General features: G+C 39.6%; 1 protein-coding gene across 2 annotated transcripts; it reads left to right on the plus strand.

Annotated features, from left to right (window-relative positions):
* The first annotated feature begins 399 nt into the window (after positions 1-399).
* PSMB7 (proteasome 20S subunit beta 7) lies at positions 400-27491 on the plus strand. Of its 2 annotated transcripts, none has more exons than XM_055721363.1 (8): positions 400-522; positions 635-728; positions 1046-1143; positions 1454-1594; positions 2858-2973; positions 10709-10767; positions 25131-25282; positions 27258-27491. In XM_055721363.1, the coding sequence occupies exons 1-8, from the start codon at positions 461-463 to the stop codon at positions 27367-27369; spliced, it is 834 nt and encodes a 277-aa protein (XP_055577338.1). In that variant the 5' UTR covers positions 400-460; the 3' UTR covers positions 27370-27491. The 2 variants fall into 2 exon arrangements, with proteins under 2 accessions (XP_055577338.1, XP_055577339.1); XM_055721364.1 differs by having other exon boundaries at positions 439-532.
* Positions 27492-27887: the final 396 nt, after the last annotated feature.

Raw genomic sequence — 27887 nt, forward strand, 5'->3', positions numbered from 1 at the left:
CGACAGGCCTGTCCCCGGGGCCCGGCGGCACCCTCCGCACCACGGCCCACCGGACAATCGGGGTCCGGCAGCGTCAACGGCATAGGGCGGCCCAGCACCACCCGCTCAGCGTAAGCTACAGGTAAACCGAGGCAGGGCTGTGCAGGCTCCGCCGCGCCGGGGGCGGCCGGGCCGGGCCAGCACCCACGGCCCTGCACCCGGCACGAAGCCTTCCCTCGAGGGCAGCTGCGCGGCCAGGCTGAGCCCGCGGAGCCCTGTGACCAGGCCCCCGGGAGCCAGGCACGTCCCCACCGGGGGTACTTGCCCCCCGCCCGCCGCTATTTCAGGGGCCGCCGGGACGGGGTGGGTGGGCCCGCAGGCCCCGCCCCCGCCCCCGCCAGCCACCCCGCCCCCGTGCGCGCGCCGGCGGCTGACCCGGAAGTGCTCGGCAGGCCCCCCCGTCCCTCACTGGAACGGCAAAATGGCGGCGGTTTCCGTGCTGCAGGCGCCGAGTGGCGGCTTCAGCTTCGATAACTGCGCTCGGTGAGGCGCGGTGGGGCGCGGGCGGGTCGCTGGGCCTGGGTGGCTGCGGGTCGCAGGGGCCGCGGCTGGGGGGAGCCCTCGGCCCGGCCCCACTTCTTGCCCTGTGTTGCAGGAACAACCTCTTGGAGGCTGAGCTGGGCCAGAAGGGGCTGCGGCTGCCCGCCGCCCGCAAGACCGGCACCACCATCGCCGGCGTCGTCTTCAAGGTGAGGCGGGCGCGGGGCGTGGCCTGCTGGCCGCTGCGAGGTGCTGGGGGACCGCTCCGGGCCGTGGGCCGCCCCTCCAGGCCGGAGCGGGCCGGGGCGCGGCCGCCACTCGCCCCCTCGCCGGCCCCGGGGGCAGGCCGCTCGGCCCCGCGGCGGGCCTCGTCGGGAAGCGGCTCCTGGTGGAGGTTCCGCGCTGCTGAGTCATTCCCGGTGGGGCCCCCGCGGGTTGCCCCGGGCCGTACAGCCGGTCTCGCCGTCGATGCCAGAAAGGTCCCCTTTGGAGAGCGAGGCTTTGGGATAATTCTCTCTTTCTGCAGGATGGCATAGTCCTCGGAGCAGATACGAGAGCAACGGAAGGAATGGTTGTTGCCGACAAGAACTGTTCAAAAATACACTTCATTTCCCCTAATATCTAGTAAGTATAAAACCTGTTTTTTGTGTAACGGTATTGGTAATAATATTGAGATTTTTAGCCGTGTCCTTTGCTGATGGCAAACACTAAGGTGTACTTGAAAATGATAACTGATTAGCGAGGCTTGGGGATTTTCAGTATTTCATTTACACTTGAACAGGTTATCTTGTTTCATGCTCTGAAAATACTGACAGTATGAGAACATAATTTCCTCAATTTTACAATAAGAAAACTTATAGCAGTTGGATAAAGCAAAGAGTTGTTTCACCTGTACCCCTCACCTTTTCCTAACTTGCTCATAATATGTTTTCAGTTGTTGTGGTGCTGGAACAGCTGCCGATACTGATATGACAACTCAGCTGATTTCTTCCAATCTGGAGCTCCATTCGCTATCTACTGGGCGACTTCCAAGAGTTGTCACAGCTAATCGAATGCTAAAGCAAATGCTTTTCAGGTAGCGGAATGGGTTTCTTGCTTATTAACAATGCTGTTAAAACCACTGTATAGTATTTAAGCTCCTGTGAAGGAGCATTCTTCCTCAGCCTCTTTCACCTTCATAAAAGATTTTGTAATTGCCCTTTGTTTTGTAGGGTTTGGAGCTGAGATAGAAGAGAAATCAAATCTGTGGTGGTTTAGAGAATTGACACTGTAGTCGTACTGTGTTGCTAGTGTTTACATGGCAAAAACAGAAGGACAGTAGTTTAATAAACTGTTGGTCACACCAAGGAAAACTGTTGTGTGTCTGTGGTGACATGGCTGGACCAGTAATAACCTTGTAACGTGTGAACTTCTAAAATAGAAAATTTCATGTGACTTCTAGTAGAATCAGTACCTCAAAATGTATTTTACTTTCAAAATAAAGTATTTAACCATCTGAAGCTCACAGCTTTTAGTATGGAAGTCTGCCATTGGTGTAGTGAGATAAATAAGTAAAATGTTTGGAAGTTGTACAGCAGTTATCCTAAAACTTCATCTCATCGCTTGACAGATTGCAAACAGGCAGTGCAGTTGAACTTCCTATCTGGCAGCATGATGTAGAACGTGCCCTTACATTAGGGGCATACTCTCCAAACCTTTTAAGTATTCCAGTGCTGTTTAGTGCTGTCTCTTACAGAAGTAAAAAATTCTGTTGAAATAGAAGGAAAGAATGATGTAAATGTATTAAAGGTAGTGATTGGTCAAACTATTGGAAAGTCTTCAGGAAGGTGCAATAAAGCAATGAAAAGAAAATGTTTTGTGCAACCAATTGACTGAGATAAATGATGACAGTTCAGCTTGGTTGCTTAATGCTGTATTGCTAAGCAGTTAGCCTGTTCTTAGGTGTGTTGAAAGCAGTAAACTAAGAAGTTAAAAGCAGCCAAGAACATCTTGTGGGGGAAATGAAGGAATATATTTTCTTTAAAATATCCGAATAAAAACTTAATTGCAGATACAGGAATTTAATTTAAGGCTTGAAAACTAACCCAGGTTCTCTCCCTGTTAGCACAAATATATCATCCAGCCTGCTTGCTTGTTCTGCTTGAGACTGAAATACACCATATTTTAGTAAGTTTCTTTTAATTAAAACTGCTGCTCACAAATAGTAAAAGCAGTCTTTTCTGTTACAGAGGTGCACCTGGTATAGTCATGGAAAAATTCTCAAATTCATAAGTTGTGTTAAAAAGAATCACAACTTTATTGTGGACTTTCAGATTTGCATCTAAATGTTTGCTCCTAGGTATCAAGGCTACATCGGTGCTGCCCTGGTGTTAGGGGGAGTAGATGTCACAGGACCTCACCTTTACAGCATATATCCCCATGGATCAACTGACAAATTGCCCTATGTTACCATGGGTAAGTGATACTCCCTCAGTATTACAACATAGCTGCCTGGTAAAAAGGGTAAACACTTCAAATTATTATTTAAAGTGTTTTTATTTAAATTCTGTTGTTTGCTGGGAGCTATACAGACCTCAGACTTCAAATACAAAGTTGTACTTGTATTTCTAAGGCAGATGCACCGTTCTGCTTATTTTCTACCACTTTAAAAACATGGGCTATATACTATTTAAATCTAAACTGCCAAAAAACTGGTGTTAGGAGAGTTGCTGTGTGCATTTCCGAGCATACCTTAAAGCAAGAGAACTTTGTGTGGAGGGGAAAAAAAATCCTTAAAAACTTGATTTGCAGACAGTCCTAACTCATGGTTCATTTGAAGTCTCACTTGGGGAATTGCATGCTGCCTGAAGCTTTTCTGTAGTTCCATTAGGAATCAAAATGTGCTTTACTTCTGCTTTGGGACTGTTGTATTTCTGTGTTTCTGGCTAAGCAGCAGTTACATTTTACTCAAGAAGTCACTTCATTGTAGTGAAGCAACACCTGGTTTACTTGCTACATATAATAATTAGTTTTAACTACTGTGTGGGGCTTCTTAATAAAGAAGTTGAGTTCTGTCTATTGCTGGGGTCAACTTGACAATAGTAACCCACCATCAGATTATTAAGTGTTGGTACCCCAGCTCTTCCCTCCATGTAACGCTTTCTGTAATGGCAGTAATTTGAGCTGTAGCTGTATACAGTTGTGTGTATGTCTCATTCAGTTTCAGATTGGGGACTGTGATAATATTCAAAGCTGAAACCACAGATTTGTGCATGCTTCTTTAGCAGTATGTACACCACCCTCAAGACCAATTACAAAAGCAATGTTCAGGATATATTGTAAAATAGAATCTTGACAAATATATTCTTAATTTGCTGTTGTGTTTTTTTTTTAACTATAAAGAAGAATGTGGAAATAAGTACATGGAAACAAGTACTTTGTGGTAGCAGAATACAAATTATAGGTAGCTTTTGTGGAATGTCTTTGTCTCACTCAAAAAGCAGAAATGCTGCTCCGTTACTTCACAGTTCTACAGAAGGAGATGAACAATACCTACAGAAGAGAATTAAACTTTTGAACTCCTCAGTGCTGCTTTGCAGTAGCAGTAATTTCAAGTTGTGAAGTGGCTTTTGAGCATATACCCTTCTGCTTGTGATCTTGCTAAACAACCCAATTAGAGGCCTCTTAGTATAGTCAGGAAGACACTGTATTAAAGAATACAAAATCTTCGTCTCTAATATTGATTTGTGAATTTAACTTGCCATTCTTCTTATGTCTTATAACTATTCTCTGTTCGTGTCCCCTAGATAAAATTGTTTCTTTAGATGTCTTGTTCTGTTTCTTAATTATTGAGGGATGCTTGGAGAGTCCCTTATGGTGTAAGAATCCTGAAATAATAAGCCACAGTAAGCTTTGTGATTTGCAGGAGAGTCTTAGTGATCACCATCATCCTTGTATTTTTTTTGAGAAGGCAAATAACACATGCATTGTTGAAGGGAAGGACACACATATCTTGAAATATTACAGAACTTGCCCGGTCTTTGGCAAAGGGAGTATTTTTCAATAGTAGTGTCAGCTTGTTTGATTAGTTCTGAAGTCTTTTGTGATTTATAGGCAATAACCTGGGAATAAAGGTTAAAAAATGGTAAGAGGTATCACTGAGACACTGGTAAGAGGTTAAACTAGTACCTTATGATCTAATAATATTCTTGTGCAGTTTCATCTGTGGCTTTTAAGGTTAACACCCTACTGAGAATGTCTGGAAAAAGTAAAATTCCAAACATAACAAGGGTCCCAATCATTTTTGCTCTCTGATCACTCAGAAGACACTATCATTTCAGACTTGTGTTTTATTTTGCAGACTTGGATGACTTTAAATGAAAGCTTTGTTTTGGTAGAGCTATGGAAGTGTAATGTGGAGCCCAAATATATCAGAGAAGAAAATTGATCTGAAAATGAAGTGTGTCAGATTAGTAAATCAGATTGAGCCTATGTCTGATGGAGTTAACTCTGTGATAGGAAAATATAACTTTCAGTTAGTATTTTTCTGTTCATGGTTGGCATCTCTAAATAAATCAGCTGGTTACTGTAGTCTTGGAAATGTTAAAGTTTTTTTCTTCTGGATCTTTGCACTACGAAAACAGTGCAGCTGTTAAACAGAATTATCTGGTCGACTGTATAATGAAAACTGATTAACTTGCAGAAATTCTGCAGAGGTGGTATGGGACCAATAGATGGTGCCAGTACCTTAGGAACTGGCAGATCACTTGGCAAATAAAATCAGTGTAACAGTCATGTGATGTCATTGTTCAGCCTTTGATTTAAGAATTGGGCATTTACTTTTTTTTATATAATTGCCATATACCTGATACTGTATAGTAAACTGTAAAACTAAACTGACTCTATACTAATAGCTGCTAGTGGTTGATAGCCTGAATAAAGTCACACGGTTTCCATACGTGCATGGTTACTTCCCTGCCTATGTTTTAAAAGCTTTAAAATGCAGCATTTCTGAAAATCCTGGCTGCTCCCCCTTCCCTCCTCAAAAACAACATAATAGCAGAGTAAGTTCAAACAAGTAGGAAGTAGAGTATCAGTGGACTAAATTCATTGTAGCATAAACTTAGTTTGCTTTCCACTGTACCAGGTCTGTGTCTGGTGATTGCATGTTACTTCTGGCCATGCTGTCAAACAGAGCCCTTCTTGGCGTAAATGTCCTTTACATCTCAACACCTGGTACACTGATACTTTCTCTGGTGACTAGGATACGTTTTAGTAAAAAGATTAGCTTATGGATATAATGAAAGATAGAGCTGAGACAGGAGGAAAAGTGTCAAATGTCAAATCCAGAGGTAGTAGTAGTTTGAGCTTATTTAGACTAGGCTAATGTTTATTTATTCCAGATGTTCTAAGGGCAGTTTATTAACTCAAGGTAGGTATTTTGAGCCGGTGAATTTATAGAAATTCAGTATTAAATAGGAAAGGTGGGCGAGGCATTGGGGTTTTGTGTGTTATAATGCATTGGAGAGTGATGTCCTCCCTTGCAAGGGAGATTTAAAAGATACTCAGTGCTTACTCAGGAGTGAAAACATGAAATTAAACTGTTTATGCTGACAAAGGACAAAATTGGTTTTCAGCAAACGATGCAAGATTGTCTGATTGCTTGGCTTGTCTAGGAAAGCTTCTGGCCAAGACTTATAATGAAATGCATGCATAAAATTAAAGCACTTGAAGTCTGTAGTTCAGCTTTTGGAAACAGTAAGTATGTTCCAGTAGTCTCTGGTGGCTAAAGCTAATCCCTTGGTACCAGTGTTGCTTCATATTCATAAATCAGCTCTTCATGCATTGGCAATGTTGTCCTGCAGAGCAAGCACTACCACTGCTGAGACTCAGCCCCTCAGCCAGGAACCAGGGTGAAAAATGATCCCGATCGATGGGGCTGTGGAGATCACCGAATTTTTACCTAGAATGAACAGCAAATTGAATAACAATGAGTGTGTGTGAATAAATGCCCTGTCAGGGAGCCCTGACAGTGATGGATTAGGAAGTGCTAAATGTTACTCTCTCAAGGCTCTGTACATCCTCTAGTGTGGCAGGCTGAGGTAGCAAACAGGTCCTTGGGTGATGAAAATGGACTGTGCTTAGCAATAAGTTGTCTTCAATGAATGTTCTGCTAAAAAGATCCAGTTCATCTGTTTTGGAAAAGCTACTGCAGCTGCAAAACATGGTGGATATTATTGTTGGCTGGGTTGTTTTGCTATGTATCAATAACTGTCTTTCACTTTAAATCAATACTGAAATGGTACAACTGCTTGAGTAACAACCAGATGGGATTTTTAACTCACAGTTGAGTCCAGAATTTTTTTAATAACAGCTGTGGAAACTTATGAAATGACTAATGTTTCTTAAAGAAGAAAATAAAAATCTCTTACAGTGTCATAACTTGGTTCATGCTCATTATCAGACTGAAAAGCATTTGCCTCAGAGTAGAGCTTTGAATCTCAGTTTCTATAGGTTTTTATAACTTGTTTGGTAATCAGTATTTTTATGTAATTAGATGCTCAATTAATATTTTCTGAATATTTGTTTCTGCAGTGTAGCTTACTGAAAACGTATGCAGAATAAGTTCTTTGGAATTGGTATGGCATCTCTGTCTTGATGATCGTGTTTGTTGAAGTGTAACCGTTCATAGCAGTTAGTGGCTTTAAAAAAATGTAGGCAAAGGGTTTTGTTCCTGTATGTTGTATAATACAAATACATGACGACTTTACCAATTACACTTTAATTGTTATTATTGCTCATACACAGAACAGTTGTAAACTTCCAACATGTGAAAAAAAAAAAAGTACAGCAAAGAAAATTTTCCTATTTCTGCATTGGTTGTGTGTTGGTAAGATTTCAAACCGAAGTTACCTAAGGTAAATAACTGGTTTGGTATTACTTTGAATCTGAGCTTAGTTAAAGAAACTAATGACCCATCATCTCACAGCTTTCCTGAATGTTCTAATAGATCTGAGGTTGAACTGCTGCATCTCAGCAATGTTGAATTCCTAACTGGTAGTGACTTAAATCAGTTAGTGCATGTATGAGGTGGGAACATCTATCTCTATTTAATAGATGGTGTTTTGCAATGTTTGGATTTTATCTTTCTCCAGACGTTATGTTTGGGAATTGTTAAGACTTGTTTCTACATAAAGGCAAAGCATGCTTGTTAAAAATGAATTATTGGTGGGCACTGAATACATGGACAAGAGAACAGCTGTTTCCCACGTACAAACAAGTTCTCCATAGACCCTTAATATCTAAGTTTTCTGTACTTTCATAGGTACTGCAATAAGAAAACCATGCTTCCAATGTTTACTTAAGTTCATAGATTTTATTGCCAGCTCTCCTGTTACAATGCATAGCTTTCACAAGTCAGTTGGACTCCTTGGAACATTGTGGAGTTGTTTGGATTGTATGTGGAATTTGACAAGTAGACGGAAGTTGGTGTAATTGGATAGTGAAGTTTGCAGCTAAGCTCACAAGCAACTGTTTACTGCATTTTTCTGCATTTCTGCGTGGACAGTCAAATGTTGAGGTTTCAGTCCACCAGCAATGGAAATAGGGGGATTGAGGGAGGTTTTGTAGTTAATGTGCTGCAGGTGAATATATACACATCAATAGTATTTTTAAAAACAGTTCATATTGCTGTTGTCAAACAGCAAATTATTTGTTTTGATGGAGAAACTCAGAAGTATACATACATTTGTCTTTTTAAAAGCATGACATTTACATCTGGTGCTAGTAAGAGTAAAGAATTTTCATTGTGCTATTTAAGATTACAAATTGTTCTTTCAGAGAATGGTTAGCTATGCTGTGAGATTCTTGCTAAGGCACTTTTTTAAAAATGCAAGCTTATAAAGTTTATGTTTAGGATTTATAAGCAGTAGAGTATAAAACAAATGAGTTTATTCAGCTTTTCTAGCTTTACTTCCTGTTCTCTTAGAACCTCCTTGGGACCTTGGTTTTCAGATGTAAATGTCTGCATATAGGTTTAATTAAGACTTTCAACAACTCTTTGAAAACTTACATTATAGGACTGTCTGCGTGTATTTATTTAAAGGTGACATTAGGTTTGGCATTTATTTGCTCTTGGTAACATAGTGAGGTAATTAATTGAAATTCTTTATGTATAAAAAGATTTAATGTAATGTAACATAAAGTTGGTTCCCCCTCCTTAAGTCTGCTGAGTTCTTGCTCATAGGATCTTTGGGAATTTTCTTTTAAAAAGGAGCTGGAAGAGTAAATCCAGTCTGAGCCATGTATAAAATTGATCAATAATGTAAATATTGCAGTATTTTTATTTGTCAGTAGAAGTTTTAAGAAATTAAGACCACTTCTTCTTAGCTCAGTAGCTGATGCAGTATTTTCTGTCAGATACTGCCTTTTATACCTTCATTCCTGCACACTTTTCAGTCTCTATATTCTATTATTTTCAAAGGACCCTTATCCAAGGGTAAGATTGTTTTCTGGGTTTGAGGCTTCCCATTCTGCATATGGCAGGGGCTTTCATTTGAGTGCAGCTTACTGTGGTCTTCGTTTGAGACAGTATCTCTGATATTCCCCCCCACTAGAAACATTCCTGTGTCATTCCACAGGAATAATTATTTTATGGTTCAAGTCCTGTATTTGTTTTGGAACACACCTTATTTTGACCTTGTTTGAAGGATCGGTATTTATGACTTGTTCTGTGATACCAGCTGTTTGTATCAGCAGTTCATTTCTGCTATTAGTTGCTTAAAAATCTTCCTTTTTTCCAGTTTCAGCATTTAAAAAAATGGAGTCATGTATTGCTCCAAGGTGTAAATGAATAGTCATTGCCTGTAATACAAGTACATGCTTAGAGTGTCCTACTGCTTTTAGATGTGATGTATTTGGTACTGTAAAGGTAATGATCCTCAACCACAGCAATATTCTGTAACAGGAATATCTGTCATATTCATTGGGATTACCATGTTCATTGATTTGTGTCTGTAAATCTGCTGTTTCTACCCTTTAAATTTGATCTATAATTGGACCTCCTTAAATGGTTCAGATAAGGTAGTCTGTATTTTCTCAACAGTGTCACTGTCAGCTTCTCCTTTTTCATTATACATTCAGCAGACTTGATAAAATCAGCAGGACACCTCATTTGAAACTGTTTAATCGCTGCCTTTTTCTTTCACTAAACCATTGAGGTGGTCAAGCGATATACACAAATCATTTTAAATAGAAAATATGGCTTTCTCTGTGACCCAGCTAAACAGATAGCAGTATGCAAAACAAGTTAAAAAGTAATAAATGCCAAAAAATCTTCTAATTGGAGTAAAAAATTGCAGGTAACTTTATTCACTCCCCAAAAGTAGTGCTCTCTGAAATATGGTTAGGGCCACAGACAGACAAGATATCTTCCTGAAGACTCACCGTTTCTGAACAAAGCAAGTTTACAGTTTCAAATGGTATTGTACTGCTTTTTGCATTATTTTATGGAAAACACATTTATAACAGCTGCAGTTACAGTACTTGGGGTAGAGATGGCTTCTGTTCCATTACTGCACTTGCACTGCATCCTTTAAGAGAAGTAACATTAAACTCATGTTTTCATATCTGTCATTTTGTCTTTTCAGCTGTTACTGTTCAGTGTAAAAATAATGGCACAAAGTAAATGCATAATAAACTGTTTAAAAGTAGATATGAGAAATAACCTGATGGCAGCAGCCAGCTACCCTATTACCATTGCTAGTTTACTCATCCCCATGTGTAAAGGTGACTGTGCCAGGGCAGCTCGTTAAAGCAATCTATTCATTCCGAGTGTCTTGGTATTAAGTGACATACCCTCTAATGTGGCCAGGCACAAAAGTGGGACAGGAGAAATGGAGGAGTAGGAATTACAAACTGTGGCATTCAGTTAGCTCTCTTTTTTAAACCTCATTTTCATATCTTAGTGTTCAAAATAGTAAAAAGAAAAAGGCTGTCAGAATGCGGACCATGACAAGTCTGTGTACGCTAGCTGTAAGTTTAGGATTAAATTAGGTGCTGGACTTAAAGAGGGTAGATGCTTTAGAGTGTGTAATAAACTAAGGTAGACTTCAGTCTGGTTTCTGCTGCTGATACATTTTTTTCTTTTTTTTTAAAAAAAGCTATATCTAAATACACTGCTTAAATAAGTGTCCTAATTTTGTTACTATAGGTTCTGGATCATTAGCGGCTATGGCAGTATTTGAAGATAAATACAAACCAGACATGGAGGTAAGAAACTTTTTTTTTGTTAAACCTCAGTGTTTCTTCCCTCAGTCCTCCTCATCCTTATGATTATAAGAATTTAAAAGGTTTGAAGCTTTAAAAAAGTTAAATCTGCTTTAGTTCCCTGCATTTAAAAGGTACTAATGTCAGCTTACTGCAAAGCTGTAGAAATTGATGGGTAAATAAATTTAAAGGAATGTAGCTTCTTGCAAATTTATATATGGAAAAACTTGGGTGATTTGAATATAGGTGAAAACTAAAAACATACAGCTTACTGATTATAGCTGACTCCAAGAATTTAACAGCTCTTGTGTAGTCAATATTGCTGTTTTTCTGGCAGTAGTCAGTCCTTCCCTCTCAGTCTTGAAAAGAGAATGCATGATTGTAAAATAAAAAATGTTCAAGTAGTATATAAAACCACTTAGATTTCTGGTTGATTGGGTACGTTCAGAACTAGTAATTGCACTTTTTAATACCTACTTAAAGACTGATTATCAGATTTATAAGGCTGTGGGTTGTTTGTGTTCTGCTGATGATCTTGATAAAAAATTGGAAAACATTGTTCATTATAGAGAATCATTCAGGAGAGCTAAAAGCTGGAGTGTCATGATTAAGATCAGAACAAGCTATTCTGTTACGAATGTATGCAGTACATTATTTTTGTATTATCTGTGGTATTTCCTTACGCTTAGTTACACCATGTTCAGTGCCTGCTAAACTAAACCAGTGAAAAATCCACTTTTCTGCAGACAGACTATTGATGAAAATAAACCCAAAACAATTAAAGGGCGTTCTGTAAGTGTATTTTGTAAAATGCCTCGGTAATGTCAAGCCCTGTTTTAAACCACATTAATCTCTTGACTTTCTGTGAATGCTCCTTCTCATTCCAATTGATTAATAATTTCACAGTAAAGAAAAAAATGAGAATTGAACACAAATGAAAATTTAACTCATTAAAAATGACTTGTAACACTAACAGTTGCAGCCATTTCAGTGTAAAATGCAGGTATGACAAATCTTACAGCTGCTCAGTATCGAATAATGTGGAAAAGGAAACAGTTGATTTATTTCAGAAAAGGTCTTCAGATGTTCCTCATCTTTGTCATGCAGCTGCTGTGGATCACTTCCTCCCCTTCAAATGCACTGTATTTTCAGGTGAAGGTCCTGTAAGTCCACTGAGGTACTCTCTAAAGTTGATAAATCAAACTTAAAATTTGTTGTCCTACTTCGTTACATCTCCTGAAGAAACTTGACATATAATAACAATTAACTTAAACAACAAAAAAACTCCACAACACCCAAAAGTAAACCAAAAAACTCCATCCCCCAAACAAACTTGTTTCTGGGAAGTTTTCTGTTAAACTGCTTAAGAGTTAATGTTAAGCAGTTTTCTAAATATTCCTGCAACTGGTTCCTGTCAGATATATATGAAATAGTTGCAGGTGTGCAGAATTACAAAAATGGAGATAAGATTAGGATTCCTGTGTTGCTGCAGTATTTTGGGCAGTATCTGAAGATACTGGACTTCTGGCCTCTAGTATATTTATAAATGCTATTGGAAATACTGGTATATTTTTAATGGGCGCTTAATTTTTTTCGGTAAGTAGCATTATGCTAGATGACTGGTAGGAAGAACCCCTAGATAGAGGTGGACTACCTTTTTATTTTTCCTTCCCCTCATGCCACTGTAAGAATGACAGTATCTCTCTTTTTCCATCCTCTTGTGTGACAGTGCGCTTGGCATGTGTGCTATTCATACTGAAAATATGAACTACAAATCCTTGGAATCAACAGCTACAGCATAATAGTCCACTTTAAAAGATACAAATGTCAAAGAGCTGTGCTATGAAACTAAAAATTTCATCTTATGCTCAGCTAGTTTTCAAGCTTATATTTTAAGTCATTCTTTGTGTAAGAGCAACCAAAGATTGGTAAATCTCCATCTTTTTCTATTTAGAAAGGTCATCCTAATTAAATTGTCTTCATACACAACCATAAATGGCATCAGATAGTCACTGTTATAACAAGCATGTAGCAATGCAGCCTACCCATTTGTTGAAATAGATACTTGGATCTTTGAGACTTGCAGGCACCTTAACCCTTCCTTTGTTTCTACTAGATATTCAGTAATCGTATTAACTAAACCAGCGAAGTCTCGGGTGATAGAGCTCAACCCTACTCTTAACACTTCTTCGTATTCTGTTATGGCTGCCAGCTGAAAATATTTACCTTTAAAGTCAGTTGTTTGTTTTTTTTCCATTAAAGTAATGAAATAGCAAACAACACTTCTATTGAAATTAAAATGTAATAAATCTGAAGTATGCTATATATATTTTTACATAAAACTTGCTATGAAATGGCAATAATGATAAACTTAAAATTCCTGGAGATTAATTTAATAAAATGGGCAGAGGATTAATATTTTTCTGTCAAGATCAATGCTGCTTTCTTTTGCACTAATTGTCAGAATATCTTGCTAGGGCTACTGGAGGGTAGTGGTGTGCTTCAAGACCATCACATCACAGAAAAATGATTCAAAGGCAAACTGTCCTGCACCCTCTGGTATCGACTTGCAAATTAGCATCTGGAATGTAATTAAACAAGCTTAATGAAAGTAACAGCTGAATACTACTGGAAAAGACAATCAGCTTTTTTGCCTCTGATATATATTCTGTACTATTGAAGCTGATCACCAAACGCATCGTGTGAGCACAGCTAAAAAAAATTAGCATTTATTTGAAGAATAGGAACTGTTTTTCATTCTGTTATGCTTTTGGCATGCACTGGTGTCCCATGAGAGCCATGCCACAGCAGATAGTGCACAATATTTATAAATCCATGACAGGCAATAATAGCAACTTGAAAAATTCTTTTGCTAGAATTTCAAGTTGAGAGCTGCCAAAAGCTGAGAGGATCAAATCTGCAGTGGCAGCTGCTGTGCCCTACAGTTAGAATTGTAGACTTTGAAGATGCTCAACTTAAAAAAATAAAAAATAAAAAAAAAAATTAAAAAAATAAAAAAGAAGACTGCAGGCTTAGCCAATTTTTGCAGGTTTCTAGAGCCTTGGCTCTCTGCCTTTTGAAGATGAGTTGCTGAAGCTTCTACCACTGCCTGAGGCATGCTAACACCAGCAGGATGTGTTTTTTTTCCATAGACTTAGTGTGTCTTCAGATTTAAGTAGCACATGCTTTATCAGTGCCAACTGTGATGGTCCTTTCCCTGGTTTCAATGCTGGGAGATGATCTTTACCCAACATCCTTCAGAGAAACTGTGAAGATAGATGGTGACGTACACAAGTGCCACTTCTGCAGTCTGATTTATGGAGGCATGTTTCATTATGAAGCAAGTGCTGGCCTCTAGAGGAACCATTATAGATTGCTGAAGATGTGAACACTTTCAGCCCTGAAGGCCTGTAGATGCTTCAAAAAATGTAATGCCAAGCTCCTAACTACCGTGGAACAATATTAATCTGTCATGCGGGCAGCTATAGATCTAGTTTAAAAAACGTAAGTGGAAGAACAGCACATCTAATAGAGTGTTTTGAGCTTAGATCTTTCATTGCAGCCAATTTTTCTTTCAGTAGTGTTTCAATAGAGTAGCCACATGGTTTTTAAGCCTTACAGCCAGATTTTGCAAATGCATTCGTGCCTTCTGGTGTTAAACAATAGTAAAGAAATACTCCGAGTCAGTGGATATGGAAACCATCATGATCTGGGGAAAAAAATGTCTACACTATTAAATGCTAGAATTCTGGGTTATCTGAACTGCGGTTGTTGAACTCCTAGGGATGTGTGTGTGGGGTATTACCTATTTTATGCTAGTATTTGAGTTCTGTTTGAAAAGTAGAAGCTTTTTGTAGAAGAATTACTTGATGTACGGTGAGGCTATGTTCTAGCCTTCTGACAAGAGCGTCATCTTTAAGTAAGGAAACAGGCTGCTTGTAACTTCATTTCTCTTTGGTATTTCACCAAAATGGCCAGGTTTAATAAGAAGAGGATCCAAAAGGAAGAGAATTGGTAAAAGGCACAAAAAGCAGAACTTTTGTGGGGAAAGGGAAGTAAATCTTTGTGTGGTGAGTTCAGGGAAATGGAGGAGGTGGGAAAAAAATGGAATGAGGTAGTCTGGCACATATTTAATAATTATTTCTAAAATAGATCGCTCTGAAAATGTGAGATTATATTTACAGTCATTTATTATAACATTTTTAAAGTGTGGTGGAAAGTCAAGTGATTCTGAATGAGACCAAAAATACTCTGGAGGAGTAAGAACAGATTAAAAATAAGAGGGGGCTGTTCTGACTATATTCCACTTGGAGTGTAGGCACTTAGCCTCCTGCAGCAGCTGTGCTGTCTGAAACAGCATCTTGCTGTCCTGCCAGAGATTTGCACTCCTTCACCTGTTGGCCAGGTTTGCTTTTGTGATCATTCTGCAGTGATTACTTTTGCCAACTTGTTTGGTTTTGACAAACACGGGTTAGGGAGCAATCTTACGAGCAGTTCAGCTGGCAGATTTGGGTAGTCCTCTGTAAAAGGAGAAATGATGGGCAGACAGGAGGAGTCAGAGGTAGTGACCTTTTTCAGTTAATAGTTGCAGCTGTCAGATTAGGTGTGTTCACAAAGAAATTGTAGGAAGGAGGAGGACTGGAAGTTGCAAAATGTGTTGACTCGGGCTCTTCTGGCCCCCAGTTGTTTCTGGTTTTGCCACTGATTTTTGAGGTACTTTTGATAGCCCCATAGCCCCAGAGTGAAGTGGCTGAGGCATAAAGAATGCATTCAGCTGGATGCTCAATATCTGCTGATGATCTTTGCTGTGTCAAAGTAAAAAGTAGTCTAAATGCAACTTTCACTCTGAACCTCTTATTTCAGTAAAAAAAAAATACATCAGGCATAGTACAAAATGTTATGAAAACATGTCACTTTCTCCCATATTTAAACAGCTGACATACAGATCATTCAAATGTTTCTGTGCTCGTATTTCCTACTGTCCCTCAATATGGTGGGTATTATTTTTGTTTATTAACTACTGACAATAATACTAAGCTATTTTTGGAAACTGTCAAAACTCTGTAATCTTCAACAATAGTTGTCTCATCAGTCTTATTTAGCCTGCATCTGTGTGATTCAAGGCTCAAGAGCAATGACAAGCTGCATATGAATTCTGTATTCATTAGTGATGGTGATCAAAATGCCTGTGTCCCCGCCATAGGGCTCAGGTGTGGAAGTCTGCAGGCTAATCCCACCAGCTGACATTCAGAGGTTTAATGACTCCATAGGAAGGTGACCACTTGCTGGGAGGTTTGTCGGCTGAACTCAGACAGCAGACAATAGAGATCAAGCCAGACTATCAGAGTTAAGCAGGAGAGCCTGCCTGAGATACTTGAACCCCTGTTGGTGTCAAACACAGAGATTAAGTAAATGGGGGGAAGTGGGGGGGGGGGGGGGGGGAGTCTGAGGCCGTGAACAAAAATAAGTACTTTGTATTTGTGCTCTGTGTATCTGTTTATTTCATTACCCAGTGACAATAACTGAGACTGCTAGTGGCATATCTTCACTGCCTTTTCTGACAGAGCTCATGGCAATACAGATTTCATGCTTTCCTTACATACCTGTGTTATTGTCTCCTTCAGAGACATGAATTTCCATGGGTAAATGTCAGGTTAGTGCATACAGTCATCCAGAAAATAAAGGCTTATCATGCTGTTTCTTATTTTTAGATTAGATTAAAATTATTCTATGGTAACCTGCTTGACACATTGGACAGTTAGTACGGTTCTCATCTTCTTTGCCAGGATTGTGCCTTGGATTGATTTCCTTTGCGGAACCAACGTTAAACAGGAAATACGAGGCTGATTTAAAATGTGCTACCTAGATGTGCTCTGGAATGGCTAGGATTACTGGAGAAGTGTTTTGAGGTGTGCTTTCTGAATATATCAAAGCACAATTTCTGTGCAGAAATCAGGTGGGAAACTGCTGACAATACCAGTCTGGGTTAGCAGTGATACCCAGTAGCACCTTCCACTTTTCTGTTTACAGACTATATCGATGGAAATAAATTTTACCTTAGTTTAAATTGGGCCTTGCTGCATGACAAAGAGCCACAATTTCTTCACCTTTATGAAAGTAACACTTAAACTTTGTATGTAATAATGTAGACAAGCTAGTCAGAAGCAGAGCTCCATGTTAAGAGATCATTTCATTGCACAGGGTAGATGTAGGACAGGTAATTATTTTTGATGCATTTCTCAGGAGCAGGTGTTCCAGTTTAAATTGTTTCAGTTTGTATATCTCCCATAACTGCAGAACACAGGCAAAACATACTGGAAAATATTTCACATGGCATGAAGCCTGAGTGCCCCCTCCTGCGGCGAGGGCTGTGGAGGCAGAGCGCAGTTTCTGTCTGAGCAGGGAAGAGTGAATGGGAAGGAGGCAGAGGGTGGGAGTCACTGGGGCTGTCAGGGGAGACTCTCTCCCAGCCAGTAAGCGTTATGGAGCGTTTTGGTGTATTAGGAAGGAAAAATTACCAGAGGGCCCAAGACTTCTTGTTCCAAATAAAATGCTGGCCTTCATTCCCTTCCTCTTTTTTTGGTTTTGTTTTGGGTTTGGTTGTAGTTTTGTTTTCCCCAGAGGTAAAGTAGTAGTTGTATGAATGGAGGTTTGCTTTACTTGAAGCCAGATGTGTTATTGCTGAATAATAATTTTTTGATACTTTATGATTATTACTATTTGATAGTAATAATATATACTAATTTTAGCGGTAATCTTTTGCATGGTGTACATATCTGGCTACTTTCTGGTAGCTGAAGTTCAGTGTGTTACTGTGCAGTAATGCAGCTGCACAGAAAACTGAGGATACTGTGTTGTTAGAGTGGAACTTGCAGCCTGGCAGGATTTACAGCTCTGTTCCTGTTGAGCAAGTTTTTGTTTTGAGAATCTGTTCCCTAAAAAACTATGAAGTTCACTCAGACATAAGTAGTAGTGGATTAAATGAATTTTCTTATTTGTTCTTCGTTCAGAGCATAGGAATAGTATTAAAAGAAATTCCTTAGTTGTGAGGGAAGCTTGTATAATTTAATTCTATACCACTGGAAATATGTAGTGTACTAATCTTCGTGTAAGGAATGATATATAGGAACTAATGTTATTGAATAGTAGTTCCGAATCATATAAGTTTCCTGCCTTGGCAGGTAATTTGGCATAAATTGTTAATGTAAATCCAGGTTAGTGGGGAAGACATTATTTTACTAAAAAAGATAAACTGCTGATTAATTCAGTATAGAACTCAATTACAAATTGAAAGTGTCTCTGCGGGATGCCAGTACCCTAAAGACAGCAGATGTTGAATTGATACTCCAGCATATTTCACACTGGTATGAAATATTAACATGGTTTATTATACTTGTGTGGTGTACAATATCAGGAAGGGGGAGGTGGTGATGAGTCTGGGCTTGCAGGCGTCTACCATTGGAACATGAAAAAACTGTAACCGCTGAGACTATTAATTAGGGACTAAGGTGCATTTTATTTGAAAAGTTCTTTGTAGAAAACAGTTAGAAAAATAAACACTTACTAACATGTTATTCACAACAAAACTGACATCAAATGCAGTAGGGAATCACCTGATCTATGAATCTGTGATCTGTTAATGAATGAATATAGGTGCATTTGTGAAAAAACTCAGATTGCTGAGTTTTGACAAGACTGCGAGGTCAGTGCTATGCTCTGATTTTTTTTGTGTGTAATTTCCTGCCCGTGCCATATTTGTTTGTGCTGAAGATTTCTACTTCCTAAACAAAACGATTTTTTCTGTATTTTTGTGTGTGAAGTAGGCAGCACGTTAATTAAACCTGATGAGTTCGTAATCCAGGGATTTAAGCAGGTTGGGTTTTTATCTTTTAATGTACAGTATTGGTGATGGTGGCGCAGACAGGCTCTGTGGACTTGAGTTTGAGAAAGCGCCCAGGGAGGAGTGGAGTGGTAGTACAGTGGTGCAAGGAAATACAGCATGTATGTAACTCACTGTCCTCTGCTTTTTTTCCCCTCTTTCTTTTAAACAGAAGTCCAGCTTCCTAACTTGCAGAGAAGTTAGAATTTAGATAAACTTATTTGAAGTTACCAGTCCAAACAGAATGCATGTTCCACAGTGTTTGAACAGGTTGCATTCTGGAGAGAAAATTCTAATTGTATTTAATAGTGAGTCCTTGATACTGTTTGTTGTGCAAATACTAAGTCATTCACTTGCCTTCTTGCAAGTGAATGAAAGTAATGTTTCAGGATTTGGAGCATTTCAGTTTCTTGTTAACAAGGTTGTGGAAACAGAACTGGAAAATAACATGATACACATTACCTTGATTTAAAGTAACTTAGCTATATAACACGCAGAGTAATAGAGTTATCATTTCACACACACACACCCCTTTGCTTTAGAAACTACTAAATTTCTGTTTATCTTAGTCTTTAACAGCTGTTAAGTAAAACTAAGTACATTTGTATGTAATATTTGAAGGTATATATTTATCTAGATTTAAGTTTTTTCTTTAGAGCCTACATGATTCCAAAATACCGTACAGTTGAAATTCAGTAGAATGGAGGCAATGCCATCTTTATACCTATACAGGGCACGGTTTTAGTCCCAGGTATCTGTAGATATCTTAATTTTTCCATCATGTGCTGGGAATTTTCTGGTAACTTCTGCCCATTCTTCTTTACGCACAAACTGGTGTTTGTTCCCAGGACCCATTTTTGGGTTCTGCAGCTCCCTGTCTCACAGATGCTGCTGATCTTACACATTCTGATTTTCATAACCCCTTTGCCTTTGGTGTGATCGTTGCTTTAATTCTCTCTACTTGCAACTTCTATCTTGTAAATGTTTCTTTGTGCTGTGGTCATTTGGCATGTCAGTTTAATCCTGTTTTCTCTGATTTGGAATCCTGTCCTACATATTCATCACACGTAGCCTGTTTTGCATTGTTTGGACTGTTAAACCTCAGCATTCCGCCTCTAACTTCCTTTGTGACTTTTTAGAGCAGAAACAAAAGATGGTGGAGGAAGAAGGCTGAGGGGGGGAGCTAGAAAAGGCTGACTACTTTTAAATTTCATTCACCTGATCCAAGATGAGAGGAAAGCAAACTATTTTGACTTGATTGTAGCATAGGTCTATTTAAAAAATAAATAAATTGGGAAACAAGGTATGTCATTCATCTGCTTATGAGGTACTACTTGAAATGCATACTTTTTTTTTTGTTTGTTTTGTTGGTGAAGACTTGTTAAACCTGAGTGGTTTAAATTACATGTGCCAGCCCCTTTCCAGCTTCAAAAGATAGCCAAAACAAATTCATTCTCACTAATGGAGTCTTTCAACCTCCCTTTACACGAAAAACGCAAAGTACTTTGCTGCTTCTCAGTTTCGCAAAGTACTTTGCTGCTTCTCAGTTTCGTTATCTCTTTGGACTTAGCCAGCAGATTTTAGCATTGCTTCCAGTTACATATTGATCTCTACCACAGCTTCTCCCTACAGGCAGAATTACATATCCTCTCACATGTTGTAGTCTGCCGATTACTCTTCCAAAGTCTAATTATGCTTCTGTAGGTGCTTATGTCCTTCAAGAGGTATCGCTTTCCTAGCCCCAAATTCCCAACACTCCTATATAGATTTATTTTTTATTATCGTCGTCTTTCCTGAAGCTTCTGATTTCCCCCCCCCCCCCTTCTGTTTCCATGTGGGTTTTGTGGATTCCCACTTTTAAGTAGGATCAACTTCTTACACTATATAATATTAACAAGTTTCATTCTGGTGTAAGAGACAGTTGTGATAAGCGTTATAATTTTTTTTATTTTTACAAAAAATGTTACTGTCATTCTGTAGTAATACTCGTTGTGCATGATATTTCAGATTCTTGATAAGACTTGCTATTAGACAACTCCAGTATGAATCACGTATCTAACAGCACACTGCTGACCTGTAGAAGGTATTAGTTTCACTTCAGTAAGAATTTAAGGAGAAAAAAAAATCCTCTCTACAGTTTTTTAATCTGGAAAAGGCATCTCCTGTTTAACTTGCTTGTGAAGTTACAAAATGTGGAGGAAATAATACTCGCAAAGCTGTTCCAGCTGCTTCCTTTACTGCCGGAGGCATAATGATAAACTTGTTTAAAAGCTATTAGTAAAGAGAGTATTAATATGATGTAGAAATACCCACATCTTCTGTGGGTAAAGTCTCTTTTCTTTTTTCCTTCAGTAGCATTTGAAATCTGGAAATCGCTTAAGTGAGAAGAGAAACTTGTTTCAAGTCATATACAAGAATAATGTGTAAAAGTTCCTTATTGGTGCTGTTTGGGACTTGCAGCATAGCAGCTGTAGAGAGGTAATCTATCAGTTCTTGAGTGTCTACAAAATGCAACTCTCCAGATAACAGGTTTAAAGTAAAGATTTAATACAGGCTCTATCTACTATGATGTTGCAGTGACAGTTTAAAACTCATTCTCTAAATCTCAGCAGACTTTATAGCCAGCAGTGGGCCCATATAAAGCTTAATGGCATTACAACACATAAATCATCTTTTAAAGATGCTACCAGTAGCGCCAATATTAAATGCAGACAATTGTCTGTGTTATAAATAATTTATCAAACACCATTTCAGATTAGCCTTCCATGCTGAGTTATTTATTTTAGCCTTTACTGTACTATTCCTAAGACACATTTTGAAAGATCCATTACTGGTCACTTTAATGAACTTGGGGGTCTGTGTTTTCCCCCCTCAAGCACCACAGTACATCTGTGGTGACCATTACACGGCTGATCTGGACCTCTTTGCGCCTTTTACAAGTGCTGCCCATTTGTCATGTAGTGGTAAATGGAGTTGCACATTGGAGTCCTGGGACACATTGTGTGATGTGGTGATGGAGACAAACAGATAGCTCTATAAAGTGCTGCTTGTCACAACTGACTCGCATTGCAGTACATCACTCTCGCTGTAATCTCATTTAAGAAGCAGCGTGGACCCGAGAGAATGATATTCCCAGTTAGCTTGGTCTTTGCAACCATAAAGTAGGAAGTGCTCCTTTTATATACTCTGAACTTTTAGGGTTTTTTAAGATTAATTATTACAGCGACTCATTCGTGCCCCTGCATGTAAGACTGTGTCAGCACTTTCCATGCTAACCCCCGACTGTAAAATAGGCCTTGCTAGAACTTTGAGTGCAGGATTTCCATCAAGGAATGTTCTGGGTTTTGGTGGTTTTGTTTATTTTTTTTGTGGCTATTCTGGTTCTGTTCCTAAATTATGAAAAGAGGAGTAAACAGCCCTGAAACAGCGTTTTCTACAATTAAAATTATTCCAGGTTCATGAGCTAGGCTGCACTATATCAGATGAAAGAGCCAAGATTGCATTTGGGACTTTCTCAGTGTGGGGGATGCCTTGGTGCAGTTACAGCTGAGCTCTACTGGCTGTACTGGGTATTTTTAGAACTATTTTGGTAACAGTAGGCTGATAGAGTACATCTTAAAAAGTAAATGAAATTTAAATTAGTGAGAGGACTTTGGAATATATGCAGTGTTGTCTAAAAAAGATTAAAGGCAGAGTGAAACAAGCCCCTACTAACCTGCTTTAGTTTTCCTAAGCTGCGGTGCTTGTCTTATATTAACACTTACATAATAGCTTAAAATTATTCTGGTTTTGCTAACAATTTTTAAAACATCTACACATACTTTGTTTTGGTTTAGTATATTCACTTTCACTATAGTAGTAAAATACCTCTAGCATGCAACAAATCGGTGAAAGCAGTCTTCTGTCAGCAGAAAGAGGAAATACTTGCTTATCAGAGTTTTATTACCAAAAACACTGAAGCAAGATACAGGAGTTATTATTTTTACAGCATGGCTGTTTATTTATAGTCAGCTTGGTAGAAAGTGTAATTCATATTATTATTTAAAAAGAGTAATACTAATAAAAGTGGGAGTGAAATAAGAATTTATGCTATAGTTTACTGAAAAAAATGCCCCCCTCCTGGTCAATACCTTAATTAAGCTGTTAGAACAGGAATACTGTTATTAACAAGCTCTTTTATAGAGGGCCATTGGAGAATGTGGAGTATGCACAGGGAGCAGACTTGATTGTAGCCGAGCTAATTTTGGGCTCCTCTTCAGCTGCACTGGTACGCTGGGGCTTGTGCAGCTGCTGTCTGAATCAGACGTTCTAGGAGCGGGCTGTGGGTCTCAGCATCATTATTTTCATGTGGCAGGATACTGGCAGGGACGCCAAGGCCTTTAAAACGAAGCAGATTTTAAAAAGCTTCATTGATCAAAATCAGCATTGAATATTTGCTCTTTGCTTCGTGGTGTCTAGTGGCGGAAGATTACTCAAAGGTGTGAGGTATCAGCAATGACAAGCGATCATGGTAAACTTACCACGCAGTTACGATCGTGTTGGGTGAGCTGAGCTGAGCTGCAACTGCTGTGAATTACTTGAGGCTAAAACAGAGTCCACATTTCTGTGTTCGTAGATATGTTTGTCTTAATTCTTTCTTCACTGGAACAGGTGTGCTGTAGTCATCATTTTCAAGTTTGTTTGTTTGTTTGAGAAAAATAAGGGGTCTTACGTGCTCTGGTATGTACTGAAAGGCTACTGAAAAGATTGAAGTGGGTGTGTGTGTCTGTGGACACAGTCTGTTGTCCTTGTGTTCGGATGCTTTTGCCAGATGACTGAGCGTTAGTGCTCGCTCTGCACAGGCTCCAGTGGAGCTGAGGGTGCAGGACCCATCCTCGCTGCTTTTCTCTCTTAGCAGGTAATACGGTGCCATGGGAAGCGGTGTAGGACAGGGGCTCGCCCCCACCACTGAACTTGGAGGGCTTTGTCAAGCAGTAGCGTCGCTTCTGTCGCAAGGACAGGCGCACATGGGTACTGGGAACAGAAGCCTGTACCTTGTTGTTACAGTATTTAAAATGATACACCCAGAAAGTTGTTTGGCAATATTTCTTCATGCTCGGCATCTTCAATTACAGCGCAAAACTAAGGAATTACTGGCTCTATCAGACGATTTCTAATAGCGCTGAATCTGATCGGTTATTTTTCAGCGAGCTGCCTTTGAAATAAAAATAAGCCCTGCTGGGATCTGTAGAGGGAGCCAGCGCAGCTGTAATGCTGCCTCTTTGGCAAAGGCCACCGGGCGTAGCAAAACCTGTATTTCAGATGCTGTCACATCAATACCATTCATGCATTTTATTGGGGGAGGATGAAGATTATTATTATGGAGCTGTTAAAATATTTTAATGGAGAGCCTGATGAATTTGAAAAGTTTCACTGTAGAAGACTCATCTGAATGTTACTTGTGTTTGTGTTAACGCAGATAATTGCGCTCAGGTTCAGCCTGTGTAGCTTGTAGTAAATGTCTCTCAGCTCCATGCCACGTGCATATTTTAGCGGCTGTGTGTTTGCCCTTTGAAAAGAAGGTAGATACACAAAACCTGTAAGAAAGCAAACATGAGAACTCTTGCAGGATTAATATATGGTTTCAGAAGCAATAAAAATAGTGAGCTTTATTTCCTGTTCCAGTTTTCTGTTCTGGTTTTGTTGCAAATATTCCACTAGTTGTACAAAGTCATTTAGAAATACACGCTTCTGAAATATATACAGTATGCATTAAATGAACCTTATTAAATATATATTTTGCTTTAGTTACAATTCTGAAGTGTAAGAAGCTGTAGCAAATTTTTTCAAATTTCTTCACTTAAATGGAGAGAACTTCACTACAAATTGCAGTGTCTTGACACAGGTACCTAGTTTGACCAGTGTTTTCAGCAGGTTTCTTTAAATTCTCTGCACTTGTGTTCAGGACAGGAATTAAAAATACTAGCCAGTTCAGTTCAGTACAGTGCAAGGCTGCTTTGCAACACTATTAAGATGAGCTGAATAAATTTTGCAACCAAGCTATGTTACAAAATGATAGAAATAATTTTGGTACTACCGAGGATGATTAAATAGTTCCTGTCTAGGGAAGACTTGTTAACTGGACTAGTATGGATCTTTAATTTGTATGCAGCTGTTACACAGAGGGCACTATAGGGAACTTGTAATGTACAGGTTGTAAAATTTATTTTCTCCATTCATTAAGACAGAAATCTTAATTTTGCTTCCTTGTCTGTCTTTACCAAGTCTGACCTGTCCTGGGGGTGGTGGATCATGAACAGGACAAAAGGCTGGCCCTGTAGGTAGCCCCACGGTTACTGCTCTGCAGTACTTTGGTGATTAAAAAGGTGCTGGTATCTCGTGCATTATTCTGAGAGCTCACAGCTTCCACAGCTTCCACTGTCACATGGGCAAACATCTCTGTGAAATGCCAGTGCTCGTGCAGTGACAGCTTTTCTGACTTTTCCAGGAAGAGGAAGCCAAACAGCTTGTGAGAGATGCCATTGCAGCCGGCATATACAATGATCTGGGCTCTGGCAGCAACATCGATATCTGCGTTATAAGCAAGAACAAGTTGGATTTTCTCCGTCCATATGATGTGGCCAACAAAAAGGGGGAAAGGTTGGTATTCCTGAAGCTGTGCATTATCTGTTCTTTTTCCAGCAGTTCCTCTTTTCTGTAATACTGAATGTTGTCAGAGTAATCTCTAGATCTGTATGTGAATTTCAACTAAACAAAACACACCTAATGGCTGTACCTGCAGCTAAATAGATGCTGCTGGTGGCAGGTACAGATGCATGAAGGAAACAGACAAGAGTTCTCACCTGCCACAACTTCACTGCACCAGGAGGCTGCTCTTGAGTTTCCAGCAGTTTGAGGAAGTAACAGTTTTACATTTGTGACTGAGCGGTATTTGGATTCTAGGTAGCAACATCATCTTTTTTGCCGTGTTCTTGCTGAAATGTGTGGTGTCAGAAGGACCAGTGGCCCCACTCTACCCTCTGCTGTCCTGCCCAGTCTTAGCGTGGGGATTTGAAAAAGCAGCACTGGGCAGCACAACCTGGCACTCGGTACGAATTCGCTGCAGAACAAAACCAAAACCCAAGAGAAAACTCAAACCCCAGCCTGTGACTACCAGGTTGTGGTTTATTCTGTGTCTGGAGAGACTTCCTAGCCAGCAGCTGGAAAACATGCCCTATGCAAGATTTTTAAGACTGTTTTTTAAGACATTGGTTTGATCACTACAGTTTCCCCACAATTGTCCAGGAATATACTATGATGTGTTGAAAGGACAGTTTACGGTTAATAGCTAAATACAGCAGTCATAAGATTTGTTTTTTTAGTTGGACTAAAGTCCCATTTCATGTATAAACAAACTACCAAAAATGCTTGTAAGCATTCATGCTTTCCTAATCGAAGTCCTCTCTCAACCATTTCCATTTTGAAGAAACTTCTGGCGTTTTTTTCCGTGGCTCTTTTATTTGGCAAGCCATAGCAAAAAGATTTCTGTACAGCCCCCGTTTTAGCATTCTCAGGGTTCATTTCCTTAAAGCACACGGAAGGGTTGCACAGCATGTGAGACTACTGCAAATCCTTCACAAAGGTGCTGTTATTCTGGCGCTAGTTTCCTTAAGGCAGTAATTGCGAAACTTTTAAATTTTCTGTCATGAACAGTCTGGTACGGAACACTTTGGGAACCAGGTATACCATTTGTGTATCATGGGATCTTGTCAGACTGAACGTTCAGGTTACAGTGTTGAAATTCTAAAGTGAGCAAAACTTGAGCATTAGCAGAGCTATGTTGCTTGGTGGACATCACCTTATCAGTGAAATCACAGCCCCCCAGGCAGCTAAAAGATTTTGCACTGCATGCTTTTATGGTACCTGTAGAAGTTGTGCAACTTCTCAATCCACCGCCAAAACAGTAGAGTTTAAAGGAATCGCTTTCCCCTTCTTTTTAAGGCAGATGCCACAAAGCATCACACTGCTGCAGTTAAGGGTCCTTCGGATTCCTTGCTGTACAGCTCTGTGAGCACAATGCTTCCTTCTGAGTGGAGATGTCTATAGCTGGGCAGTTAGGAGAGAGTTCTTATTACACATTTTAAGTGAGATTTTGGGTTCTACTCCATAAATGGGTGAAAAGGGTGACAACTTACTCAGATGCAGTTAAGAAGCGCGGCTTGATTACAGGCTGTGTTCAGTGTTAGCTAACTGCGGCACAGACACCCAAAGCTAATACATTGATAGAATTATTCTAGAGTTGAAAAAAAATAAATAGCTTGTTCTTTGAGTGAAGGTACACAGCTAGGACATCCTATGCTATAGTGAGATCCTGCTAATTTCTATAAAGTAGCCTTTCCAGTTACTTGGCAATTTATTTGTTTAACCACTGTGTGCTTCCTAAAAGAGCTGGTTTGTCTGAAGCTTCATCAGTGATTGCAGTAAGTTTGGGTTTTGCGGTAAGGGTAGTTCCTTTACTTACTGTGGATTTTTATAGGAAACTTCTAGAGAAAGCTGATGAGGTTTAAAATTTTAAATGAGTTTTCCTGCATAGTGCCATCTTCCAGCGCTTAATTTTCACCTATTTCTTTAACAGGTATGGTAGATACAAGTGTGAAAAAGGAACTACTGCTGTTCTCACAGAGAATGTAGCGCTCCTGGAACTTGAGGTGGTGGATGAAACTGTACAAACGATGGACACTTCGTGAGCCATCACGTGCAGCCCTTCCGCATCACTGGAGACCAGCGCTAGTTGTGTAGAAGCCTCCCCGCACCAAGAGAAACACACACGGCTGATTCAGAATAAAGAGGGTTCTGACCGTTCTCCTCATTAGTGTTTTTATGTGGCGCTGATTGCTGCCGCTGCTTTTCCCTTCTTACACTGTTGAAAATGTTTTGCTTGCTGCAGTGGTTTTGCACATCTTACCCCCTCTCTTCAGTGCTGTGGAAATGAGTTACTTAACCCTAAAAGATCTGTATTAGCATGACAAAGAGAGCCAGGCTCCTGGAGCAGGTACTGTGCACCACACTGTTGTTGGGGAAGAAAACCCACAAAGTACAAGAGCTGGTTTTTTACTTCACTCTAGGAACAACAGTGCAAGGGTAGAACTACTCCGCGTAAGCCCAGTTTGGCAAGTTTCAGTTTACCGTTGATGGACGGGTTTTTTGATGGATACATACCACAGTGAGAAATGGTACGAAAACAGTGCACGGGGCTGGTTCTGAC

This window comes from Falco cherrug, chromosome 9 (genome assembly GCF_023634085.1).
Source record: "Falco cherrug isolate bFalChe1 chromosome 9, bFalChe1.pri, whole genome shotgun sequence".
In the NCBI taxonomy this organism is placed as follows: domain Eukaryota; kingdom Metazoa; phylum Chordata; class Aves; order Falconiformes; family Falconidae; genus Falco; species Falco cherrug.